The following is a 19570-nucleotide window of genomic DNA, read 5'->3' on the forward strand; positions in this document are numbered from 1 at the left end:
AAAATAAACTAGTTGCACAATTCCAGTCACATTATCATTCTCTTTTCAAAAGGACACAGAGGTACATTAGCCAAAAGACATCAAGAACAAGGGACAGGTTGCTTTTGAACCCCTTCAATTTGAATGAAAGCCAGACAGAAACGCGTAATCATCCAACAAAAAGCTCGACTTCACCAAAATCAGCATCAGGTCTCAGAAATGTAAGCCATCGCTTGCCCCTGCTTTAGCACAACTAACCAGGTGGGAGCGCTTCCAAGCTCAATAATCTCCACGCTGTTTTATGTTTTCATACAAAAAATTTAATAAATATTACTTTTCAAGATTTATTGCCAGGAACAACACATCAAAGATGCATTTTCATATAACACTAATATCACAATACAAGGTATCTTCATGATCTCAATGGTTAACCACTGAGATTAGTATGTTTATAAGCCTTTTGATCTTAAACATTGTAATAGCACTTTGATTTCCTCACTTGTTAAGGCGGGCAGTGTAATCTATGGCAAACCTACACAGTGATCTTACTGGACATTCTACTGTTCAAGTATTCAACAACTAGCTTATTAGAATACTCCCTAAATGCAGTAGATTACAAAAAAATTCAAATCTACAAGTGGTTCAGTATTACATATTCATGGTGAGAAAAAAAATAATCAGAATTTACAAAATAAGATTGCTGTGTTTCCAACTTCACACGCTAATTTGATATTTTAATTACATGCAACCACTCACATTTCATCTACATAAAGTAATAGCTCAGTTTTGTTCCCTTAAACTGCTTCTTAGCAGATTCTCTGCCTGTCACTCGGTTTCAAGTCTAAAGCAGCAAAAAAAATTTTCTAGTCTAATTATCTAAACTGCCTCAGTCAGTACTTACAAATAGTCTTAAAGTGATACTATGGAAGGTGTTTCAAACATTTGACATTGTACAAAAACCAGCATCAAGGCATGAAAGCCCGTCCTATTAAAAATAAACTATTTTAGAACACCTTAATTTTGGCATATAGGCAACATGTAACAAGAAAATAAATTCAAAATGAAGAAGCCACAAGCTTACAATGCTATCAAAAACCTTCAACTCTAAACACATACATATAAATAAAAAGGAATGATATTTTAAGGCTCTTGATTATTAAGTTAATAAATCAAATATACACAGTGATTAATAAAAAAGAATTATTTACATATCTATACAAACTTCTATTTTTGACACATTTTCCTCTTTAAATTCTTCATTTACCAGCAACTGCTGACAAGTTCCCCCCACCCTCCCCCAACAAAAATACAATAAAAAAATAAATAATAAACTTATTTTTGATAGTTGCTGTGGTTCCGAGCTGCAAAGGCACTTTCAAATACAGAACTAGTTGTACGTCACCATAAAACCAATATACAAAAAACTCAGATTCAATAAATATAAATAAAATGCATTATTCTAAAGAAACTGTATAAATTGGGACATCTGGCAGAAAAAAAATTAACGCTAAGGAAGAGTAATAAGGCTCTGTAATACCTTATGAAACATTTCCATGATGCATCAGCTACAGCTGAATTTACATTAGGGCACTTTTGACTAGTTTTGCATAGATGTGAAATGCAGCACTTGGTAGTCCAGCCAACCACAGCAACTATCATTGCCAGTGTAAGCCAGCTTGTCAAAACTTAAATTAACAGAGGGACTCTAAGTAAATAATAGCCTTAGACTCAAATATTACACAACAGTTTAAGAACTACAAGCTCTTGAGTGCCTTTATAATGATATTTAAAGGCCCTGCACGGCAGCACCCAACTGTCTGCTATACAATGTACTCCATTCTATTTAAACTTTGTGCACTTTCCAAGTCTCTGTTGTCCTGTTTATTTGTCCAGTTTGGGTGTTTTGTGGGTGTGCTGTTGGGTGGCTTTTCATCTCTGTCTACCAAAGTATATGCTGGCTGCTTGGCAAACCGGGCCTTTTGCTGGTGCTTGTCCATGTCATCTTCCTCCACTTCTGAATTGTGCGTCCTTATTTTGGCGATTTTAGAGTTTTTGTTTTCATAGTCTTTAATTGGAACAGTATTTGCTCCGTGTTTCTCTATGGGGTTTTTTATTTGATTCAGCTGCTCCCTTACGTTGTTGGTGGTGTTGTCATCAGATGCTGTGTGAGTATGGCTGCTCTGCTTTCTGCGCTTTTGAATGCACCAATAGAAAACAGTTACCAGGCAACAGATCCAGGCTACTGTTAAGACTGAGCTCAGTAATGGCACCAAGAAATCTGGAAGAGAGATGAGACCAGTTAACCCTGCTACAAACAAAGTGTTCCAGTCAACGCTTCCCACAAAGGGTAATCTCAGCTTTTAAGCCTCGTTTATGCACTGGTCTCAATAATGTGAGGATAATCATAGCTCTTTTAGAATACAGGATGTTTTAAGTGAGTTTAGTATTCTAACTACTAGCTAACAGCCCCCTCATGGAAGACTTAATTCTCGTCATCACAGGCACCAGTACTGCAGGCTGCATTACACTGCCCTGCCAGGGCTCTCTTGGCCTGGGAGCAATTGGTTACATGCCCACCAAAGTCATTTCCCTCTCCACTTGTGGCTGGCCATAAGATGCCCGTGCATTCCTGGTGCTATGCAGAAAGCCAATTGGACACTTTTGACCTTAATATTTAATTCATTGCATCTGGACAATGGTGTCACCACATAAACTACACGAGAGCTCTCAGAACTAGCTAGCTCTCTTCCTTGCTTCTACGTGGAAAGGAGCAGCCCTTTTAAGAGGGTAGGTCACTTGCCTAGAGCATTTGCAGAACACTTTATGTTATTATTCAAAATAGCAAGATCCTGGTGCAAAATTCTGTTGTTCCCAGTTACAGGGCCAACAGGCAGAGATTCTCACAGTTGCTATAGATTCAAAAGTAAGAAAAGCTTCACCTGCTTTGAAAGTCTTTACTAGTCATAAAAAGCATGCAAGTCATTTGGAGGCAGGGAAAAAACTTACCTGTTTTGTTTTTAACCGGTCGTCTTTGTACTCTGACTTCTGCAACTGCAGCAATTAGTGTGTTGTTTCCATCACGCTTACTGACAAGGTCGATAATCTTATCTGTGATTTCTTTGATTGGGTTTTCATCTTCCCCTATATCTTCAGCAGACTAAAGAAGTCACACAATTAATACCAGATGCCAGATCAGATGTAATCTGTTATCTATAAACTTTCACAATCAGCTAAGGCTCTTAGTACTTTTCATACTTCAAAAAAACAAAACAAAACAGCCCCCCCCCCCCAAAAAAAAAAAAAAAACCACCACCAACAAAAACTAAACCAAACCAAACTAAAAAACAGGAATAAAACAAAAATCCCAATTACAGGAAGAAAATAATAGTGCAGAACTTTAGTCCCCGTTATCTTTAACACGAACAAAGCAAAACAAACAGTGCACAAGCGAGTATAATAGAAAATGGTTTACTGCCTTATTACAGTTGCTGCCAGATGATAGCTTTCAGATATGCACATGTAACCTACGTTTCTTCCCTGTCCTTAAAAGAGAGCTGGGATGAAAACTAAACCATGAGAAGTGCTGACAAAGCCATGAATTACGATTTTTATGAAATCCACATGTTGCACATATATCCAGGCAATTAACTACTAAGACATTTAGAAATATTCCAGGAATACTTACAATAGCAACATGTATTTCATTATTTGCCAAGTGTGAAGGCTCACAGGTAATATAGATGGAATATTCAACAGAAACATTCTTCAGGATATTCAGATTCCTCAATTCACTGCAAATGTGCTCCGTGGTAAGGCCCTGGAAGAGATGAAGAAAAGCTTTTTGTTTTTTAAATATATATATGCACATAAATACACACAAAAAATATTTATAGAAATATATGTATTATGTTTATGTATTTGTATTTTATGTGTATATAGATCATATATATGATTTAGATATATGTTTTCTTATACAAATTTTAAGCATATGTTTTTATTTTATATATACATATATTAAATGCATTTATAGAATATAGTTATATATAATAAAATACACACATACACACTCTTACATCAAGGCAGAAGGGAGAGTTTGCCCTTAAATAGAAGTTCTAAAACAGAGGGAGGGGGAGCGTAAAATTCCCTCCAAACCAGCTTTTATTCCTGTCTGGACACAAAAACATGTAGGGTTGAAATCTGTATCAACCTTCCATATTTTCTGGGTTTTTTTTGGTAATGAAGGAGCATCAGCTTTTTCTGTACTTTTACAGTATGGTTGAGTATGTTGTTTCATGCTCAGAGAGACAAGTATGTGAGTACCGCAGCATATTAAGTTACGTTCTGCTACTTACTGGTGCCATCATTTCCTTATTAAAGGTGAAGGTGATGTTGGCACAGTTATCTTGGTAATAAGAATCAGAATTGCATTTGGTCTTCACAGGTTGTTGATTAGAAGGCCAGCATTCACCCACTGCAGTACAAGGGTGAGTGAAACAATGGTCTTCCTTAACAGGAACACAAGCATGTCCAGCTGGGCATTCGTTATGACCTTTGGCGTGTATTACACAAGGTCGAGGACCACACCAAACCTAGAAGAGAACAAATACCACTATAAGGTAACCACTGGCTACAGAAAAGATGGAAGTACAACAACCAAGAACACAGCAAAGAAGTACCTTAGAACAGGTGACTTTCCCATTCAAACACTGACAAGTATTACAGTCATCATCCCACTTAGCACCGTCTGGCATTACTCGAATACTGGTGAAGCAAGGCCTCCCTGTAACTGAAGACAGATTTAATACAATTAAAAACTAAAAAAAGTTTGAAAAACACTTAAGTTCCTAAACTCAGTGACAAGATACTTGATACTTGCTTTTAAAATAACTATTGCTCCCCGCACATACAACTACCAAGCCATTAACATGCAGTGACACCTACAAGCAGTACAACCAGCTACGATATCACACAATACCTTCCTGGCATCCTGGACCACTGCGACCCGGTGGACAAATGCAACGGTATCCATTAATTTCATCTATGCAAGTAGCCCCAAAGGCACAGGGTGAAGACTGACATTCATTGATGTCTATGACAGGGGAAAACAAACAAACAAACAAAAAAACCATATAAGGCATTTGCCTACTGGAGCTTTGTTTACTCTCTTGTGTCTACCCAGGGATAGATTCTTATTAGCAGCACCAGCACCATCTTGGAGCAAGTTCTTTGAAGTCTCTTCTGTGTGGCACTAACAAAGACCAAAACCTGACCCCTATAGCTACTTAAGCTTTTCAAGGGCAAGGACACATTCCTTCTCACACAAGGATGCTTCCTGTTCTTTGACAAAGTTCAGTTTTGTTCACCTACTTAATTCTTCAACCTATAACAGTGTTAAACCCCATTCCAGTTGTATCGCTACTATGAAACATCTATTTCCATGGTTATTATTAAGAGTAAAAGGTGTCAGCATCCTCCTACCTGTAATTATTATTAAATTACAGGGAAGGACATACATCACCTGAGGGCATGTAGGTGGATTATTCATTGATAACGTTTTTGGCTGGCACCCTTTCACATCAAACTAACTCATGGCATGTAAACATGTTCTAAGTGGGAAGACCATATTGAAAGGCATTTTGCCCATGTAGCTGAACCAAGTTCAGCTTCAGCTGAATAGGCTTTAATATCTCTTTCATTTTTATTGTAATTCCCATCCTTCCCTACATCAGCTACAAATCTGGATCTAGGTACAGAAGACACAGGACATCTATCAGAAATCTAATCTACCACTTAACTCAGTTAAGTTGATTGTCACGCTACAAGATTCAAACAAGACAAAAATCAAGCTCAGTGCCATTGAAACACTTACTGATCCTACAGTCGGGACCTGCGAAGCCTGGAGCGCACTCACAGCGGTACCAGTTGTCTCCATCCACACAAGTACCACTGTTGTAACTATGAAGAAAAGTCATTGTGCACTATTATGAAACTGCTACAAATAAATAAAATCTAGAATTTTAAGACAACAATAACAACAAAAAAGGATAAAAGATAAACACTGAACTTACCAAGGATGAGGACTGCAGTCATTTGTGTCTGTAAAGTGAAGACAGACAATGTTAAACACGCAGACTGGCTAATACAACTCTGCTGTTCGTAAAGAATAATTGAACTTCCCCTACTTCCCAAATTACACGTAGCTCAACTTTAACAAAAATATGCTGAAATTCTCTACTAAATTGATTCCAGGCTTCCACTACAAAATTTGTTAACTACATTGTGGAACACATGTACACAGGAAGAGATTGTTGTAAAAGAATCTAACGGGGGGGGGAAAAAAAAAAAAAAAAAAAAAGTGGAAGCAGACAGAGCTGCTGGTAGAAAAAGAATGCAGGAGAAAACAAGACAACATCTGTCTCCACTTAGCTCATTTGCAACTTTCTCATGCCCAGGTCAAGGCTCTATCACATAAAGTCATTAAAAACAAAGATTCAGGTGATGCTAAAACCTACATCAAACAAGCTTTCCCTTCTGGTTTCAATCTCAACTCCAAGAGCGACAGGATGAGCTAATATTCTCATCATGCAACACTCTGGAAAAGTTCAAGCAGAGATGACTTACTCTGAGTACATGTGGGTCCTTCCCAGCCCTCCTTGCAGACACAAGTGAAAGAATCCCCACTGACTACACAGGTACCACCATTGTGACAGGGGTTTGGCAGGCAGCTGCTGTTCCTTGCTGTAACAGAAACAAGAGTTACCGCTAAGTTGTTAGAAAGCCATCAAAACTGAGCCAAGAAGAAAAACTGAGGTCGCAGATTCAGTGCTGCATCTGCTTCCTTATGACTATGCAGGATATTTACCTATATTACAAGTGGCTCCTTCCCATCCTGCAGGACACATGCACTTGAAAGTGTCCCCCTCATCATAACATGTTCCTCCGTTATTGCATGTTGCCTCATCACATTGGCTGTCACCTACAAAGAACCCAAAGTATTCTTATTGCCTGTGCTTCCTTAATGCTACACAAGTTTAAGCAGCCAAACAGAGCATGCCTATTACATTTTTGGAAGTGCTGAACTTACGAGAGTGGCAAGTTTTTCCTTTCCACCCATTTTTACATTCACAGAAGAAGTCATTGACCAAGTCTCGGCAAGTTCCTCCATTGTGGCAAGGGTTTTTACTGCAGTCATTAATATCTAGATATAATAAGGAGAGGAAAAACAAGCTAAGCAATGTTTGTCAAATCTCTAAACACTTAATGGCCTGAAAGGTGCCTGTTCCATTCTTAATTTTGGCCTGAGTTTCAATCATGGATTAAATGCTTAAGTCAGTATTTTAAAGATTTAAGCACTGACACAGTTGGGAAGAATATTCCACCCTGTTCCACCAGTTTGTTTTCTTTTTGTTTCAGTAAACAAGAAGTGAAAATGTGTATTATATAAACTACCCTATCGGTCAGAGGATAGGAGTGGAGTGCTCACTCCTCTTCTGTTCCCAAGGCTGACAAAACACAAATGTGACACACATATGTCCTTCCTAAAACAGTATAAGCAAATGCTAAGGTTTTCTTTCAGGAAGTTATCCAAAGCATAGAGTGAAAAACTGAACAGTAGGAGAATCTGGTGTGGTAATTTGGGTTTAGATTCAAAAGCCTGGGATTCACTGAGGAAAAAAGAAGATACCTTGTCTTCTTCAGTCATTGCAGCAAAGTTTGTGTTAAATAGGCACTGGACACTGTCATCTTAAAGACAGTACAAGTCATGCCTCCAAGAGATCTTACTGCATGCTGAAGAACAGTTAACTTACTTGTTTCACAATATGTTCCTTCCCATCCATCGCTACAAATACATTTGTAAGAGTTTACACCGTCAATACAAGTGCCACCATTTTTACAGGGGTTGCTCTCACAGTCATTGATATCTGCAATAGTTTGGAAGAGGGAGAGAGAAGGCAAAGGAGAAAAAATAAAGAGTCAAATCAAACTAGAAGTGTAGCCACTGGAAATTATCTGAAGGCTGTTTGGTGCTACTTCCATTTCTAAGCTCCTTATGAGAAGAAGGGTTATAAGCAAGATGAGAAATAGCTCAAAAGCAGTGCAGAGAAAACAGAATGAACCCACTGCTCAGCAATTCAGAATTAAAAAATAAAAATAAGAAATCAGAAGCCTTTAAGATCCATGTTAAACCCCACTATTAAATACCTAAGACCTTGTATATATAAGTTTCTTAAAAATATACAATTCAAGGCCAGAAGGTTCATTACTGTGAACTTTCCCCAAGGCCTAACAAATTCCAATCTGCCTCACCCAACCAGGATATGAAAACTTAATGCAGTTCCAAGGTTCAGTGGGTTAGAAAAAAGAAGCCTTCAAGCTATCTGGGAGGAAAGGATGGAACAGTTAACCAAAAACAGAAGGAACAGTAAAACAACTTTTCAGTTCTTACTCTCGTGACAGTAGGTGCCAGTGAATCCTTTGTTGCATTCACAGGTGAATTTTCCACCTGCTTGGCTCTTGCATTTTCCATGAGGACCACAGACATTTGAAGAAATATAACGAACTCCTTCTGGTGTGCTGTTAGAAGCCACTGCTACTGTACAGCTGTCGATTACTGCAGAAAAACAGAAGAATTGAGTGAGGGCTGCCCATTCCATCTGATTTCTTCAGCTAATCGCAACATTTTTATTTCCAGAGATGGAAGTTTAAAAGACATACCTAAGCTTACAGCTTTAAAATAAAAGCCCTATACCTATTATTTATGCATAAAAATCATCACAGCATCTTATCTGAAGATTGCCAGACCCACTTTCCAGTCTGTAATATATTAAGCCAAAGTGGCTTATTTAAAACATATTTATATTTTGCTATCTTTTAAACAGCTACTATTTATAAATATTACTCATCTTCTCATTGAAATAGAGGCTATTTATAAAAATGACTCTGCTTATACTTTTGCAGCTACATTACTTTGGCTTTAGTAGAGGACAGGAAGAAACAGTTTTCAGTCATTTTTGCTCACCTTCACAAGGAGTTGTGCGGCAGTGGTCTTTCAGGTGGGAGCAGTTCTTGCCTTCGTAATCTTCAGGGCAGTTACAGAAATAGTCCATAGCAAGATTGAAGCACTGGGCACCATTCTGGCAAGGATTTGGCTCACAGTAGTCTATATCCAGCTGCAAGCAGTGTAGAGAAAGGAAAGAGGAAGGAAAGGGGGGGGAGGGGGTGGGATGGGGAGGGGGGGCCATTGAGGGAAGGGAAAGACTGAGTGAGACTGAAGTTTTATCATAGTTTTCCTTCAGTATGACAGGCAGACATTGGAGAATCTGACCTTTTTATCTACTGCCTCAATGACTTGTTCATAACATACAGAGTTTAGTTAGACTTGCAGCTATTTCAACCGACAGCACACATGATATTAAACAGCCACTGAAAGTTAATAGTTAGCATGCAACAGAACCTGACATGCAAACACTTGCGATCTGTTTAACAAGAAAGAATCTGCAGCAGCCCATGAGGGCTTTTTGTTGCTTTCTCCTTCCCTGCTCTTCTCCCCTCCCCCACAAGATATATACTAATCAGTCACTTTCTTGGCAGACTGACAATGATATCAAGTACAACTTATATTATGGTTCACTGGATGCAAGGTATTCAGTGTACAGATCCAAAGTGCTGGTAGAAACACCACCGGCTGAGGGCCTGCTTTTCACCCATGCTTCTTACCTGACAGAGGTTTCCTGAGAAACCAGCAGGACACAGACATTGGAATCCATTGATTTCATCCTGGCAGTGACCCCCATTCATGCAAGGGTTACTTGCACATTCATTGATGTCTTTCTCACAGTGATCTCCTGCATAGCCAGGTGAACAGATGCACCGATAACCATTAACCAAGTCCTGGGAAGAAACAAGAAAATTTAAAGTTATGTTTCTTTCCTCTATCTTTAAATATTTTTATTAAAGGAAAAAAGAATAAAAGAAATATACATCCTCTACGCTGTCTATTACCAACATAAGATACTAGCTCAAATTAAAACTAGGTAGTAATAATTGGAAGGGAGGGGAAGAAGAAGGGAGAAGAATTAAAACAAAGCATCTATACACACAGCCAGTAAAGGCTTGTGTTTGTAGTTTTGAGTAGAACACATTGATCCACATTTTACAGCGGAATACCTATGTTTACAATAGTTTGCACAAGCATCTCATTCACTGGTTGTGAAAGAGTCCTTTTACGCAGTCATTTCTCTGCCCTCATTGTTCTACACATATACCCCTACATGCTATGACACGACAATCCTTCCTCCCAACTCAAAGAAACAACAATTTATGCCAGTTAATTGCTATTTTCTACACAACTTGTGTTTAGACTCAAATGTTTCAGTTACTGTTGCAAGTCTCTGGGAAACAGTAAAGTAAAACCAGAATGGCTTACCCGGCAGGATCCTCCATTCTGACATTGCCCACGACAATCGTTAATATCTGTAATAAAATTAGTATGTTAGCAAGCAAAAATCTATTTACTGTAGAAACAGAGTTCAATTTCTTTAAAACTGCAGTAGATAAACCTTCTGTCAAGTTTCCTGCACACCTTCCTTAAGATAAGGTTGTTATAATGGGTGGGAACCTCTTGCAATACTTCTAGTAGAAGCAGGAAAACTTCACATCATTGTTTAACTCATTTTTATCAGAATACAGCTAGGTTATGGACTAATGAGTTTGATAAAATTGTGTATTTTCATTCCACACCAACTACTCCCTTTTTAAAAACATCAGCTGCTGGGACTCAGCCTGATGTTTAAATCAGAGCTCAGAATTCAGCGGAATATATACATTTACACAGACAATTTAAGAAACCCAAGGATAGAGACACTCACTTATATCACAGTTGTGGCCAGACCAGCCAGTAATGCAGTCACAATAGTAGCTGCCAATCAGGTTCCTGCAGGAGTTGGCATTGACACAGGGTTTGCCCTCACATTCATTCGCATCTGAAAAACAATGTGAATGGCCAAATGCAGGGCTTGTGGAGTAGGAAGAGGGAAAAAAAAAGTCTAGCTCTGTTTTCACAGCAATAATCAACAGTTCAGTCAGATCTAAGGAACTTATAACAGTGTGGATTAGCGTGACTTGAATGAACAAAAGTCAATCAAACATCAGTCTTTTAAGCCTATTTCAATTTCTCTGTAATTAGAACGTACAGGCTATGCTAATTATTTGATAATTACCTAGCTACTCATTAAAAGCAACTTCCCCTCCCCCCATCTCAGTCCAGAATTTCAAAGGAGTGCTGCAGCCTGGTCACTGGAGTTGGTGTGTTGTGTAAAGAATGCAGACAGCTCACTTCATGAGATCATCCACATTTTGGAACCCAGCTGTGAACTTCTTGGCCTGGAGGAGTTGACATGGCTGAAGAGATACAGCAACTTTCTCACAGGCTGAAGGAAGAAATACGTGTGGGGGTGGGATTGGGATACACCCTCCCCACTTCATTTATAGTTTAGCTATAGTCTGTTTAGCTTAGTCAATGATTTCCTTCGGCTGCTAGCATCCATCAGGAGCAGTCACTCTACACTTTGAACGTGTCCTGGGCCCCAGTCCTGCCAACACTGCAACCTAGTTTTCTGAATATGCTAGAATATGTCCACAGGCTTCAGTGCTGTAAACATGCCTGAAGTAAAGGGCATGACTGCCCTTGCCTGCTGGACTATGATCCTTCCTGCATTTCTCTGCCACTCCCAACACCTGGAGCAACATAAGGATAAGAAAAAGGGAGTTCTTACCTAGCTGGCATGTTTTGCCAGTCCACTGAGGTGGGCAAATACACTTAAATCCATCAACTAGATCTTGGCAAGTTCCTCCATGACCACATGGATTTGGAGAACAATCATCAATATCTGTAATACAGAATAAGAAGAAGCTTAGCTCTGTTACCAAACAGGTAATGTCAGTAAATGATAAATTTGATGAATGGTTGTTGTCACTAGGATTTGCCCTGAGGAACAGAGAGACAAGAGGGCTTTTGGGAAAAAGCCTCTTTAAAAAAAAAGTTTTAAAAATAATAGTAAGAAAGGGGCATTCAGAGCACAGGGGAAGAAATTTACACCGCTAACCACGCACAAGTGGAAATCAGATTTGTATACAAACCAGTATTTTAACAACTTGACAGCATGCTACCAAAATACTGTGTATTCTACTTCACTCTAGAAACTGTTGACCATTTTTTCCCCTTGCGTTTAACAAAAACCTCAGCACCACAATATTAAATAGCTGGTAAAGACCAATGCTAAAGCTGGAAACATTAAGTAGGCTGTCTTGCATGTCCACCAGGTATTAGGAAGACAAATCTAGAAGAGCAAGCTAGCACATTTTAATACAATTCTGAAGGGACTTACTATCAGTGCAAGTCGGTCCAGCCCAGCCAGGTGCACACACACATTCAAATCCTGTAGACGTTTCTAGGCAGCTTCCTCCATTGTGGCACGGATCAGAGAGGCACGCGTGCTCCGCTGCACCAGGACAGGAGTACATTACGATACAGACTACAGCAACATCACAAGAAGCCATCCCCTGCTCCCGCTACATGCTTCTACTCTGGACATCCACCAGCACCTGATGTATTGTCCTGCTGAGCCAACTGTGAATCAAAGCTACTACCTACTAGGAAGTCATCTTCCACGATGCTTATCAACACCTCGACTTGCACCTGTTTGAGTCAGAGCCAAACTAGGCAACTTGTAGTGATCTCTCTGGTGAGCAGAAGGCTGATTTTCAGAGATACAAGCTGATGAAGCGTGAACATGCAAGTCTCATCTTTATAGCCAGCCCTGACGTTAGACTAATATTAGAAAGTGACTTCCCCAACCTCATAAAATCCCCAAACAGCAAAATAATTAACTACCAGTGGCAGTTCAAGGGCTGCATCACACACTTACCAATTTCACAGTTCTGTCCAGAGTAGCCCTCAGGGCAGGAACACTGGTATTTATCAGGGCCAGTGTTGCTGCAGGTACCACCATTCAGACAGGGTGGGTGGGTTCCACAGTAGTTCAGATCTGCAAAAAGGTGACGAGAGTTGAAAAGCTATGGTTTGAAAAAACAGAAATATCACCACGTCTGTGCTTTGCTCTGGAGACTTTATAGAATGCACCTACATAGCAGTAGGACTTGACAAAGCAAAGCACATATACTAACAGTGCCATAACAGCAGAGAACACACAGCTAAGATGATAGAGGACAGAAAGTCCCACATTTCAGGAGGCTTACTGTGGGCAGAGCACGTGCACGACCAAGCGAGCAAGTCTGCCAGTGTTAAAATTCAAGTGTTACCCTTGGCTATCTGCAAGATTAGCATACCTTTGTCACAGAGCTGACCACCCCAGTTGGTTTCACAGAGGCATTGCCATGGTTCAATGCAAGTGCCATGGACACATCCTGGGTGTGGAATGCACTTATCACAGTACTGGCCTTGCCATCCATACTGACACCTTCGATTAATAGAAAAAATATATATATATATATATATAAACATACATCAGAACAAAGAAACAAAAGGGAATCAATAAATGAATAGCCCTCCCTCTCCCCCGGCCCTTTAGAATTATACAGATAGGACTGCAGAACTCCAAAGCTTCGAGAAAGACTGGGGAGGTGCAGGAGGAGAAGGGGAAAGGAGAAGCTATTCAACATTTGTTTGATGGTTTCTTGTAAACAAACATTTTAGTAGTTTTGCCAAGGTCTCTGTAGCTGGCCTCCTGACAAAAGAATAACTGTTCAGAGAGAATCAGCATGAGGCCATTCAGCACAATAATACTCTTTTGGAGCCTCATACAAATGTGGCAGAGAGGGTGGGTGTGCACTACAAATCAATCTCTGGGCTTTGACAGGGTGCATTATAAATTGGAAGAGGAGGGGGGAGTCAGTGGAAACAACAGTTATCCAGAGATCCTCATAAATACAAGGTTCCAGGCATTGCAGCCATGCTGAGTTTGCAGGATGATGAACTGAACCATAAACACCGACTCTGAGCGTTGGCAAGGCAGCAGTACGGCGTTAGGAATTCTCTCCTGCATTGGAACCTAACCTTATTCTGCACTATAACTCATACACAGAAAATACAGATTGGGCCACAGTAAGAGATTAAAGAAAACAGCACACAGCAGGATTCTGAATGTGTTCAAAGATGATTTGTTGCCAGTGCATTTCAGAGCTTGATCTACTCTGTCCCCTTTTCAGGTTAATAATAAAACATGTCCAATTTTAGGAAACTTGGATTTTCGTATTTTGAGAAGAATTTATTATTAAGTATTTATTGCTACTCTCAATTGAATTCTGTTCTTAAAAGGAAGATGCTCTTTTAAAGAAAAGCCCTCTTATAAGAAAGTTCATTTAGGCTTTTATTTAGCTCTCACTAGCAAGGTAGACCAAGAATTCTTCAAATTAAAGCTGATCAATAGGTAGAAGCAAGGAAAACAAGTTAGAAGTTAAAAGCAAAGGTTGGTCGAAGTACTACATTTCATTAAGAGGTCCTAAGAGTAATTGATCAGCAGCAATTATGCGCTAAGCTGTCACTAAATTATGAAAATAAACCCCTTCTGTACAGAAGTCAGCTAATCTTTCTATTTATAATACCCCCCTCCCCCCATTCTTTTACAGGCAATTTCTTCTCATGGGAAAAAGCTAGAGGAATCTATCCAATGGGTAATCACACACAGCCAGTGGCAAGTCTGACTTCTCAAAATCTCAGGTGACAAACGACATCCTAATTAAACTTTTTTTAATAGCTATTTCAATTGCAGCCTATTCAGGGTCAGTGGGAAAGTCTTAATAGTTTGTGTATAAGAAAATAGCTAGTCCAACTTATGTTTCTTTGTGTGCAGAGAACATGAAAGAAAGTCAGACCAAGCAAAACGACCTCTTTCAAGTAGCTCCTGGAAAATTCTTCCACAGGGAAGATTGTAATAATATGGAATGATTAAAAAAAAAAAATTAGAAACATTCCCTTTTAATTTGTATTGCACTGAAAGCAAATTGCCTATGAGCTTGCATGGTAGCAAAAAAAAACTAATGGACCTCATCTGCAAAAACAAGCACGCAAACCTAGAATTTTACTCCTTCCTGACAAATTAGAAGTTGTTTTGTTTTGTTTTAAATTCATTTGCTTTGAAGCAAATTTAAACAGAAGTAATTAAAAAAAAGAAAACACACATAAAGAGCATAAGCTGTGGAGCCAGAGATAGGCCTTTCTTCAAAGTATAACAAACAAAATGGGACAAACTCTATGGGCTTAAAAAAAAAAAAAAAGTTAGGTATCAATTCCAGAACAAGACTGGTGGTAATAATTCCTGTTTAATAATATGTATGCAACAGTTTCTTATGAGAAATACAAAGTTAACTTTCTCTATATAATGATCCATGAGTAAATTTGGGTTTGTTGGCAGACCTGCGTTGAAGAAAGTAACTTGCACCAAGTGAGAAAAGGATATTTTAAGAATGTTTGCAAGTTGTCTGTTGTACCAGAACCCAGAGCAGTTTCTGCTAGGATGTTATTTTTAAACTGTTGCATTTGTAACATACAGGCCATATGACTCATCAAAACTTAAAAGAAAATAAAATCTTGTTTCTGTGTTCACTTTAAAGATATTGGTCTGACTTGGCAAGCAGAAGTTATCTGAAAGCACCAGAAGGACAGCATTGTTTCAAGACTATGCAAATCAAGTGTGGGAAAGTTGCACCTTAAGTAAATAAGAGCACTAGTGCATGTCTGGGCAGTGAGTGGGAGGTAAGAGACTTAGAAAGAGAAAGGAAAAAAAATCTGGAAACAAAGCCTGTTGTTCTAACTAGGAGACAGCAACCCTACAAGGCATGTTTATTCTGATGACAGAAGCACAAAATCACTGGTGGCCTTGACTGACACGCTCCTCTCACCATCTGGACCCCCAGTACTTCCTATCACTTGCTTGGCTTTTGTTTTTTTTTTTTAAATTGCAATATATCCATGTGGTGCTTTGGAGGTTTACCAGCCCATATCAGTGCTGCTCAACATTTAAATCTCCTAGCATAACCCAGAATAAGCCCATCCCATGGCTTGACTTTCACTTTGTCACGCTGCTCGCAGAAGACGAGATGTTACTTCCTACCTTACTTTCAGAAAGTTCCTTGATGAAATTGTTTTGTTTTAAAACACAGATTACAGAGACAGTGCTCTGTGATTATTTAGGCTGACCTTTTATATAACACAGACTGTCAGACACCTCAGATTTAATTCCTGTTTGAACTACAGCTTATCTAGAAAGAAAAGCAGCTCACTTCACACAAACATTTCCAGCAATGGAGAATGCAGCAGTATGTTTGTTAAGCAGAAAAAAAGACTTCTGTTCCTCCAGATTTCGGTGTTTTACTCACGAATAGCCAAGCTTCACTTTTAACCCTTCCTACACAGAATCAATACTGCTCCTTTGTAGCCTAAGAAGTGCTGAGCTCCCTATTCCTTAGACACAGGCATGAGAAAGGGTTACGTGAAAACAACCAGTCTGCTCATAAAGAATGAGGACGTTTTAATATTTGTTAACCCTGTATTAGTAATTGAGAAAACCTCCCTGTGTCATAAATATATGCTGTATATTTTGAAGCACTCCAAATATTTAGTTGTTGGTTTATGGATAAACTCTGCTTCTCATTGTGTCCTTGCCAGGACAGAATGGACTTCAAAGCGCAGCAGCAGAATTCTGCATTCATCAGAGCCTACTGACAAGATTTCATCCCAGCTATTAACCTCTCAGCACTCCGAGCCTGGCTCACAATGGTAAAAGAACAGAAAGATTTAACTAATCCTATTCTAAAGAATGCTTGACTTTTGCCTCTGATGGAAGAAAGCAGGGGTGGGAGGGAGAAAGGGGGAAAAATGTGAGTGAAAGAGAAAAGAGAGAAAAGCCACACTGTACTTCAAGCTAGTAGTTGAAACAGCCTATTAATCAGGATATTGGAGGGGAGAAAAAAAACAACCAAAAATAAAAACTAAACAAAAACCCAACCCATAAGGCATTTGCACTATTTAGCAGAAGCAATTAGTCAGTGCTCATTAGGCAGGATTCACTTGATTTATTCCACTTCTCTCCCAGCCCTCAAAATGCCACCATTTCACAAACCAAAACCTTCAAATTAGCAGTGCATTAAAAGCCTGCTCCCCCCCCTTGTTCTGGGCAAGTCTGCATGAATAATATGCCTTGCTCAAAAATATGGCTCCAAAAATACCCTCCCTCCACAATCCTACTGTGTTCAGCATCACTCATTTAATTGCTTGGTGGGGACAAGGAGAGAGAGAGGGGAGCATTTACCTGCACTCTCCTGGAACTGTGCAAGAGCCGTGCTTGGGGCTACATCCCTGACGACAAATAGCTGTTAAAAAACAAAACAAAAGAACATCAGCATGCAGCCTGCTTTTTGCATCTTCACACTGGTGGGAAGGTTTTAATCTCTAACCACCACTGTAATCCCACTAAATCCAAGGTTTTGACACGTCCCTCGTATCAAGTCTATTAGAAAATGAAAAAATAAATAAAGTAGGTGGCTCCTTGTGATATGAAATCTGTCAGCTAGATTTACAGAGAAATCATACCTAGCACTGTTCAAAGAGTTGTTTCTATGCAAAAGAAACCATTTCACCTTTGAGCTGCAAGTCACCGAGTCTACAAGTTTATTCTCCTCTGTGGTGAACTGGCGCACTCTGCCTATCTTTACATCTAATTCAAAGCAACTTTTTAACTTCTCTTTACACTTGAGACCTATCTCTGAACAGACAGGATATTAAGATGAGCGTCTATTCAAATTGCAGTTAAACTCAGTCAGCAAGACATGCTGATAGACTGTTCCTATTCACAGTCCTGCTTTCTCTTTCTGAAATTACTTAGGAAGTTGCCATTCCCTAATAAACATGCTGAACATCAGCTCAGGTAGAACAAACACCTGGGGACTTTTCAAAGACCAAAGCTTCACACTTGCCAGGTCAGCTCTGAAACAAGTCTCTCTTTCCTGCTTGTCTTGAAGTTCTGCACCAAAGGGGAAATCCTGCCATTGAAGTCAGCAACAGAACTCCCATTGAAGTCAGTGGGCTGGGTTTTCTTCCCAAGGGCAAAGATGTGGATACTCAGAGAAAGAACACATCTGCTAAGCACCCAGTACTAGCAAGATCTCTCCAAGATTTTAAAAACAAGGCAGAAACTAGTCTTGTCCTGCCCCTGTGTAACGAGTTACTCACATCCCATCAGTCCTCAGCCCTATTGTCAACACAAACTGATCACTAAATTGCAACGTGGATACAAAGAACTCAAGTCCTATCCGAGCCTACTGATAATCCAGGGTTCAGGCACTTGTCACAAACCTTTGTTGCACTCTGGTCCCATCCAGCCTTCCAAGCAGGTTTTGTTGCCATTCTGGTCACAGGTATGGTGAGTGAAGAAGTCATCTCTCGGTCGACAAAATTTGTTGCATCCAAAGCCATAGTAATGTTCTGCACAGGTCACACGGATTTGATACTCAAAGTGGGCAGCTCCTGTGTTATGTTTCAGTGTCTGCCACTGGCGGCTTGGATTGATCATGCCAGAGTGGGATGCCTTCTCAATTATGCGATCAGGATCTAGATGTTAAAAGAGACACCGGAGTTAAACCTTTGTTTAGGTATCATTGCCTCCCATTACATATCTCTAGCTTAGCAGACAAGACTCTCCAAGATAGCCAGTTGGTTTTATTAATTTTCCATTTTAGAGAGTAAGATAAGGCTGCCCTGGAGCTGCAGACCAGTAACTGAAATGCATATACAGCCTATAAAGCCAAATAAAGCTGAAAGTCAGAAGGAACTGATAGCTTACTGCCCATCGCTTATCCCTTTCTCAGCATCCAGACATCCCATAAGAATCGTACAGTTAGCAATTAAAGAAGATTCAGCTCCTCTTTCCCCAAGCTCCAACAGGCCGGTACGTAACGCGGCTCGCCCTGCTCCTCCATTACTGGTATTGATTTCATTTTTCACTGGAATGTTTACAAAAAAGTCATATTACAAAATCCTAATAAAGCAATGTCCACAAACTGAACATAAGCGCTACCAAATGTTTGCTGCCTACTGGGATTCTGGTGTAAAACACGATATTGAAAACTAGCAACTTTGGACTTTGGTCAACATCCACGAGTTTTGGCTGAAAAATACCATGAAAGTTCTCCCCTTCAGGTATTAGCTGACACCAAAAATTCAAGACAGCAAGGGCTCCAAAAAGAGAACTCAAATTACGGGATATATTTGCTACACAATCCCCTTCTCTCAATAGAGCATTTCAAAGTTTAGACTTTGTACTTGACATTTAGTTCCAGCAAAGGTTTTCTGGCTTTCTGAGCCCTACAACTGTCTAAATTATGGCTTGAAATAATAATATTTCACATTAGCTTGGAACATTGTATACGTCTGCGGTATTTCACTTTGTAGTTCAGGTCTTGTGACTTAAATGATCTAACACTGTCTTACGACACGCTGCTAGCAAGCACTTGACTGTCAAATTGAAGTTTATCATAAAACAGCCAAAATATCCTTACAGACATGGTAAAAAAAACA

At 39.5% G+C, this 19570-nt stretch overlaps 2 protein-coding genes across 2 annotated transcripts in view; one reads left to right on the forward strand and one right to left on the reverse strand.

Moving 5' to 3' along the window:
- The window catches only part of LOC122192270 (SLX4 interacting protein), a 94336-nt gene extending 79667 nt beyond the window's left edge, over nucleotides 1-14669 (forward strand). Inside the window, exon 12 of the transcript XR_006182577.1 lies at nucleotides 14626-14669. The gene's annotated coding sequence lies outside the window, so the exon portion shown is untranslated. The remainder of the gene's footprint in view (nucleotides 1-14625) is intronic.
- JAG1 (jagged canonical Notch ligand 1) overlaps nucleotides 277-19570 on the reverse strand; it is a 35596-nt gene continuing 16302 nt past the window's right edge. The window contains exons 4-26 of the mRNA XM_042892778.1: nucleotides 18350-18604; nucleotides 17307-17367; nucleotides 13327-13457; nucleotides 12906-13025; nucleotides 12366-12479; nucleotides 11754-11867; nucleotides 10848-10961; nucleotides 10406-10452; nucleotides 9697-9870; nucleotides 8999-9149; nucleotides 8426-8590; nucleotides 7788-7901; nucleotides 7064-7177; nucleotides 6842-6955; nucleotides 6601-6717; nucleotides 6048-6075; nucleotides 5849-5934; nucleotides 4955-5068; nucleotides 4656-4765; nucleotides 4332-4568; nucleotides 3665-3796; nucleotides 2986-3136; nucleotides 277-2257 (exon numbers count right to left, since the gene is read on the reverse strand). Coding sequence (XP_042748712.1) covers nucleotides 1800-2257; nucleotides 2986-3136; nucleotides 3665-3796; nucleotides 4332-4568; nucleotides 4656-4765; nucleotides 4955-5068; nucleotides 5849-5934; nucleotides 6048-6075; nucleotides 6601-6717; nucleotides 6842-6955; nucleotides 7064-7177; nucleotides 7788-7901; nucleotides 8426-8590; nucleotides 8999-9149; nucleotides 9697-9870; nucleotides 10406-10452; nucleotides 10848-10961; nucleotides 11754-11867; nucleotides 12366-12479; nucleotides 12906-13025; nucleotides 13327-13457; nucleotides 17307-17367; nucleotides 18350-18604 — 3221 coding nt within the window. The 3' untranslated portion in view covers nucleotides 277-1799. The remainder of the gene's footprint in view (nucleotides 2258-2985; nucleotides 3137-3664; nucleotides 3797-4331; nucleotides 4569-4655; nucleotides 4766-4954; nucleotides 5069-5848; nucleotides 5935-6047; nucleotides 6076-6600; nucleotides 6718-6841; nucleotides 6956-7063; nucleotides 7178-7787; nucleotides 7902-8425; nucleotides 8591-8998; nucleotides 9150-9696; nucleotides 9871-10405; nucleotides 10453-10847; nucleotides 10962-11753; nucleotides 11868-12365; nucleotides 12480-12905; nucleotides 13026-13326; nucleotides 13458-17306; nucleotides 17368-18349; nucleotides 18605-19570) is intronic.

The sequence above is a fragment of the Lagopus leucura genome, unplaced genomic scaffold, assembly GCF_019238085.1.
Source record: "Lagopus leucura isolate 7727_CA_CO unplaced genomic scaffold, USGS_WTPT01 Super-Scaffold_73, whole genome shotgun sequence".
NCBI lineage: Eukaryota > Metazoa > Chordata > Aves > Galliformes > Phasianidae > Lagopus > Lagopus leucura.